This window comes from Tachysurus vachellii, chromosome 1, assembly GCF_030014155.1.
Source record: "Tachysurus vachellii isolate PV-2020 chromosome 1, HZAU_Pvac_v1, whole genome shotgun sequence".
Taxonomy (NCBI): domain Eukaryota; kingdom Metazoa; phylum Chordata; class Actinopteri; order Siluriformes; family Bagridae; genus Tachysurus; species Tachysurus vachellii.
The window spans coordinates 25011410-25018981 of NC_083460.1; the positions used below are offsets into that span (position 1 = coordinate 25011410).

Genomic DNA, 7572 nt, shown 5'->3' on the forward strand with positions numbered 1-7572 from the left:
AAGTTCTGTAGGTCCTGTTCTTATGAGGTTAGTACACTGGCCATGTTTCTACACAACCATTGCAACTCGCCATATTTTTTAATTTGTTTAGTAATTTCATTACTTTGCCACTCAAAGTACACATATGTTGTGGAAACAAATGATGGCCTTATCAGCTATATCACATGTGCAGGTTATTTTACTTCCTGAACAAGTGCAAACCTGAGTATGAGTTTATACAAATTCAAGGGAACCACAGGACAGTTTCCACAGAAACACTCATCACCTCCTACAGGTCTCAGTTTTAGTGTGCTTTCCGGTCCACATGACAGCTTTCACAGTTTTTATGTGAACTGTCTAATCTGCCAGTATGAGTGCCATCTTAGTTTACTAAAGTAGTTGGAATGTTTGGTTGCCTGCCAACTTCCATCTATCAGTCATACAACATCAGTCATCTACTGACCTGGGAGGGTGAAGGCTGATACATGCTTTCTCTGAAACATGCAAAGCCAGTAAACTATCTTTTTATATGCTGCTCATTCTGTCACAGGTCAATGAAAGACAATCTTCCACATACATGTGCTAACAGACACGTTAGTTTTGCTATAACAGGCAAAACAGTGCACAGACAATTTTGGCTTTGTTGATTAATTTTTACAGAATGCTGTAAAAGTATTATGTATTCTGTGATGTACATAGTAAACTGTTTGATGATCTTCAAGTGCACAGCTTTCATGCAACTGAAAGAGAATGAAAGCTGTGCACTTGAAGATCGTTTATGAATACTGAATAAATATTGATGCTTATGTTGAGAGGATTTTTCTTTTTTTTTTATCCTATAAATCCCTCTGTCCCAATTGTCTGTGACGAATCCCATAGGGTCCATCCATAACTAATGTCAAGTGGAACTTCTTTAGATAGCCATTGAACGACTGTTATAATTAATAGTTTATGGCGCTCTTGGTGTGTTTTAGTGTACTGCATCGTTACAGATGTTGAAACTTTTACATAAAGAAAGTACATATTGTGTGCATGTGCAGTATATGATGTAGTGTTTAGTCACTTGAAACCTCTCACATGGCCAAACTCAATTTACCCTCATTGAGACTCTCATTCATTATGTAATCATATCATTTCAGTTTTCTTTTGAACATGAAAACATTTTCTGCATCATTAGTGCTAAACCGTGAAAAATGGCCTACGCAACATGTCATAAGCCAAACTAGTAACAAATCATAGATGTATGTTATTCGGCATATATATTTATATAAATGGCGTATAATGTACATGTTTATATTTATACATGTTTTTTTTTGTTTTTTTTGTTTTTTTTTTTACAAAAAAATAAGTTATCCTTACACCTCATATACTGCTGTAAATCCTCATCATCTTGGTGTGAAGCACTTGGAAGAGAGGAGAGAGGAGACACAGAGCGAGGATCACACACAAGCAAGAACAGCGAGGAGGAGGTGGGTGTGTTAGCATGTGAGAAAACGACAGCAGGCAAAGGGAGGGAGTCAGTGAGTGGAGAGAGATAAAAAAAAAATCCTTCCAGAAGATAGCAGATAACAGAACACAGTCGTTTGTTTTATACGGAAGATTGACCATGTTGCTGCAGACCCTCTTCATGCTCTCTGCAACTGTTTTTTTCGGCTATCTGGAAGGTAAGAGGAAAGAAACAGCACTGCTGATTTGAGATGCTCAGGAGTTTTGCATTAGTGGCATGTCAAAAATTGGCAGAAGGAACAGATCATGGTGGAAGGTATAGAAGGAATTATCTGTTTGCTGTAATAAGCTTTTGATGGTAATCAGCCATGTGTGCTGGTAAGAACGAGGCTGCTCTGTGTTACTATGCCAGCCACAAGAAAATCTAGCACATTAGCTTGTTTTTGTTTGCTCTGCATTTCCGATCATTACAATATCTGTAGTGTGGCATAATCCTCATCTATAATGAAGAATACATAAATGTGAATATGTGAAGGTCATTTGTGTCAGCCATATTGTGTCATGCTTGAGCAGTAACAAAACACGTGGATGTACAACACCACCCATGTACTACATATTTCAATGTGCATTCTAACTATTGTTGATGTTTTTTATTTTTTAATTTTTCCATATTGGAAGTACCTCCAGTGATGGGCATGTAGATCAAGAATGGCAAAGTTTGCAAGATTTTGTCTGAAAGTTTGTTGCCTTTCTGTTAATTGTCATTAAATGGTATCTCTTTGGCAGGAAAGGGTGTTCAGATGCAGAGGGATGTTCAGTGTTGTATGCAGTACTCGCAGCAGAATGTGCGGACCAAAGATGTTCTTAAGTTTGAGGTGCAGACAGAGGGGCCAGACTGCAGCATAAGAGCCATCATGCAAGTATTTCAGTCATCTTGAAACCATTACATACCTGAAAAACTATAGCTTTTTTTTTATTAAATATCGTACAATCCTTGCAGGTCATGTTTTTGTCATGAAATATGGTATTGTCAGTCAAGAATGCACTCGAGGCTGGATGAAAAATAGCAAAATGGTTGTTCTTAATGGGCCAATTTTTCTTGTGCTGATTTAAACCTCCATTTTAGATAAAAAGAAATCTAAGAAGGAACGAACTTTGTCTGACTTATTTGGCTCTGCGTAAATCCGGACAGATTGTACACTAAGAAGGTGGTGAAGTGTGCAGACCCCAGGGACAGGAAAGTGAGGAGATTACTGAAGAAACTGAGGCAGAGAGCCAAAGCCCACAAGTCCATGCAGGTTCTGCCGCAAAGACGTTTGCCTGTCATGTCAAAGGTCAGTCTTTTTGTATCATTGTAAGATGTTTTTTAAGTTTATTTTTATGATTATATAGTGTCGAGATCTTAAATCTTATTAAATAAGGGTTGGTGTGGCAGCAGACTTTCATTCCAACCAAGCTGGAGATTTCACTCATTTAACCAGTTCATCTTAGTCTCCAATCATCTATCAGGTGTACCTCCAATTTAGCTGTAATAAAATTGTAGCTACTTTGTGCCTTTGCAGTAACCCCTAGGATGTAACCCCAGACCTCCAGTGCTACTTAAAGTGCAATAAAATTACATTTTGTAGGGATGAAAGGACAATATTTTCGTGATGTAACCTCAAACAAAACTGACTTGAGAGGCTATTCCACTTAAATTTTGATATAGGCTACAAGCTAGCAAATTGTTTGAGTAAGTAGAGGGTTGACAGTGTACAGTTTTTGAGCAGTTTCAGTGTTCTTTATAACAGGCTTATTTCATGTAACGGGTGAGGCAAATACAGAAAAGATAATACGAGGTTTGCCGAGTTTCACCAAAATGTTCTTCCTCAAATACATCTTAATAAAAGCTATTATTAAAACTATTACAGAAACCTCAAAGGAAGAGACGTTTTTCTTCAAGGTCACTATGCTCCAAACATAGTTCTAATGAATAAATATATTTATATACCTGTATGCATTGGACTTTGTTTGTATAAAGTGATTGTTTTAATACAGGTCATTTGCTATTAAACAGGGTTTTGGCCTTTGGAATGTGTAAAGTAGCCCAATTTGGTATAAAAATGAAAATGTTCACAGAACATTGGGCAGTATGATTCCAGCTCCTATGGGCCTTTAGTAGTGCTTTCATACAGTTTCTATTTTTGACCACTAGGTGAAAATAAGCCTGTGGAGATAAATCCCACAAAGTCCCACAATTTCATCTCATCTAGAATTGCCTTATATTTGTCAACCTTTTTAAAGTTCAGTAGTCACTCAAAAGAAATAATTACTATTTTAACGGAAATCAAACCAATGATACCAACTAAGCTCAGGCTGTCTGGGAAAACCATTCACATTGAAATTGTGAAACAGAAAAGATGTTTTATCTCAAACAAAATTTATACAATTGAGTAGTTGAAGGTTAAGGGCCTTGATTAAGTGTTCAACAATGGCAGCTTGGCAGTATTGGGGTTTTAATTCACAAGTTCAATTTCTTATCCACTGAGAATTTACGTGGATCACTGCATTTAAAGATTTCAATCCAATTCTGCTGAAAGACATCCTGTCCATACGTATACCTCTACATACAGTATATGCCCAACTCTTTTTATATTAAATAAGTTTGTACTATGATTATTAATATCCATGCCAATCTCAGTCTCTCACAGTTACTCACAGCTTTATTGTTGTCTCTGACATGGTATTATGGTATCATGGATGAGGAAATCACTGATGATTCATTCAGTTCTGCTTTGTTCACTATATTTCTTGTGTTTAATGTCTGTAATAGGTCATTTAATTTCAACATTCTGTCTATTGATCAGATGTAGGTCTGTTTTGCAACGAATATGTATATATGTATGAGAGTATGACATTTTCTCAGTTCTGTGAGAAAAGCACACTTGACCGCCTTGACAGGCAGACACACTTTTTACCACTGTGTTTGATACTGGCTCCTTAACCCAGGTATTTTTGCAGAAACACAGTCAAAACAAGGGTAGAAAACAGACAAAACAAAAAACATTTTCATTTTGTTTTGGTAAAAATTTATGTATGTTTATGTAGGTGTAGATGGATATTCATGCCTGTTTGACAGAATTTAGCCACAACAATATAAAGTCTCCTGTTCAATACTGATCTCGGGTTTACTTTCATTTACTGTTCAAGTTCTCTCATGTCAGCATTAGTCTACTTTGTATTCTCTTCCATTAGGTGGATTGGCAAGGTAAACTGCCCTCAAGATAGAATGAGTGTATGAATGTGTCAGACTAGCATCCCACACAAGGTGTATTCCCAGGATAGGCTTGAATTTCACCACAGTTCTGACTAAGTCAAAACAGAAAGCCACTATGGCTCAGCCACTATGATATGCTAGGCTCAAACTAATATATAGTCTGCTACAAATATATAAAAAGGTAACACTTACCAGTTAATCAGTTATTTTAGTTAGATTCATACTAGCAAAGGTCTGAAGTTCAGTGGTAGGAACTTGACGAAGCATGTTGTTTTTGACCACATGGAAAGAAAGGAAAAAAGTGGTAGTGAATCCACTAGTGTTTTTTTTTCTTTTTTCTCTCTTTTCTTCAAAGAGGTATGCAGTGACTGAAATGACTGTATAATAAATTTATCTTACTGATGATTATTATTACTGTTTTTTTTTGTCTCCATCAGATCCAGTAATTAATGGAGTGAATCTGACCACTTTAGCCTTTTCATCTGTCACTGTCTTCTTGAACGTATGTAGATCACTGATTTTCAATACAGAACATGCAGTATGCTGTCCCTCTGAGACATGTAATATTTTAGATCTCTTGAAAATGACTGTTAATCTATATATGCCAAAGCATTATTTTTAACTCTGTACTTCAAGCTTGTTCATTCTCTATATACATTATATGTGTATCTTATAAGCTATACAAGCTGTTATATAGAGTTAAAGTGACATGACTGTTCCTGGCTCAAAAATAGTGCGAATACATATTCTATTATGTATGGTAATGCAATCAATTTTTATATATACAGAAATATTGGAAAATGCTGTGTACATTGTTTTGTTTTTATTTTGAAAAAAGAAAGATGGAGTTCTTTGTCTTTTCAAAAGGGCAAAATTAAGCGCGCACACGTTTCTAAAAAAATTTTTAAAACAAGAGTTGCCGCTATAGTAGTTTTACTTTGGAAGGATTAAAAAAAGACCTCTAAGGAATACTTTTACTAAAAGTGTAGCATTAATCAGGATTTGTTGAAATAGTGGCCATGGATGGGTCTGATTGTTACAAACAAAATACTTAAAGTTGCAGAACTGTGATGTTTCTGGGAGCATTAACAAAACTAGCTTGACACCGACACAACCTCATGACTAAGACTTAAATACATTATGCAAAATAAGAACTAATCTGGCATATGGTCAGAATTTTGGTTTCAGCAACTGGCTAAAATCCTGCTGACAACTATTCAAGTTGTCAAATGATAACCAGTTTCACAATTTACACCTGATATTGTCTAGTGGATGACTTTGGGTACTCCTTACCTGTGGACTAATGTGGACCCAGTGCATTAAAATACAGAGGTACACACAATTACACTCATTATCATCACTATCATCTGTCATTAATGCTGCACTGCTACATGTTGCCACATATATGCTGTATTTTTGACACAAGAAAGAAAGCATAAAAGTTCAGTTGTTCATTTGTTTTATTTTTAACTTTTGTTAAAACAGAATATCTATTAACCATCAGCATGCCAGTTACAAGGCAGCAAAAAAAAACCTTCCTAAAGTTTTGAAATGATAAGCTGTTTGAAAAAGAACAGCACAATATTGTGTGCTTTAAAAATATTAGTAATTTTTATATTTTCCTTATATTTTAAATCAAGATATTCCCCTTTAGGCAGTACTGTCAACAAATCAGATATAGACTGAATCGTGAATCAGTTTCTCAAAAGATTCTGAACAAGAGATGTCAAAAGTTTCTGTCTTTAAATATTAGATAATGTATTTTCAAACATGTTTTAATTAAAAGTATTTAGATATAAACCAAACCAGAAAGGTGACAAATTTACAGTCTGAATGATTAAGGAAGTCAAATCTAGGGGAACACTGTGCATTTTGTAATGCATCAAGGCATGATGCAAAGACGACAGAATCAAGGGTGTTTGTCATCAAAATAAAGATCAAGGGAATGTTACATAAACTGATACACTCACTGCACGGCTGAAATGAAACAGCAGCTGTTGCAAATTCAATAGTGCAATTGTGACATGCTCAAGATTGGAAAGTAAATGACACCATTGTATAATACAGAGCACAGCACTTAAAGGCAATACACACACGGCTTTCTGTCTTTCTGTCTGTTGAGTTTTTTATGCTTTATATCAATGTATCTGTCTAAAAAACAGTCATTATTTTAGAAAGACAACAATAAAAAGAAAAAAGAGTAAAGGAAAAGTCTGAGGAGCCTTTTTTTTGCTGTTCGCCATGATTCACTGATAGCAGGTGCTTAATATAATGTAAGCCTAATATTAATGTATTGTGTTCTGTAAAACAAAATATTAAAATGCTGATATGCTTAATTTTTCTGTAAGGAGGTCAATTTCAAATTGTTGCTGTATAAGAGGAAAAAAAACATGACCAGGTGTGATGGTCTAGTCAAATGATAAACAGTTATACACACTGCTTAAGGCCACATTAAATGTTTTTCTGTAAAACCAAGCTACGGCATGTTTAATTATTAAATAAATACACTATTGGGTGTAAGATGTATACAGTAAGATATCAGGTCTTACAGGCAGCTCAGTCACACTGTAAACTACTGATAAGGATAGAGGCTAGGATAAGGATAAAGTGCTACCAAGATGGTGTGCCCATTAAAACACAGAAGCTCCAAATAATCCAGTTCCTTAACATTTTATTTTCAAGCAATCATGAGACCAGAGTTGTATGGTATCTAAATCAAGAAAACAACATTTTAGAATTTAAACACATAACCAATCAATCAATCACAAAAATTACAAATATGAAGCAAACAATAATACTAAGCATTACATAACTTAAATACATTTAAAGAAATACAGAAATTAATATAAACTTACAAATTCAAGCACTCATCAACTCTGAAGCTCCCCATG

The 7572-nt window shown here is 35.1% G+C and overlaps 1 protein-coding gene across 1 annotated transcript; it reads left to right on the forward strand.

Moving 5' to 3' along the window:
• The first annotated feature begins 1472 nt into the window (after positions 1-1472).
• ccl44 (chemokine (C-C motif) ligand 44) lies at positions 1473-5482 on the forward strand. Its single transcript, XM_060879420.1, has 4 exons — positions 1473-1643; positions 2212-2341; positions 2618-2759; positions 5119-5482. Exons 1-4 carry the CDS (start codon positions 1586-1588, stop codon positions 5125-5127), a joined length of 339 nt encoding a protein of 112 aa, XP_060735403.1. The 5' UTR covers positions 1473-1585; the 3' UTR covers positions 5128-5482.
• Positions 5483-7572: the final 2090 nt, after the last annotated feature.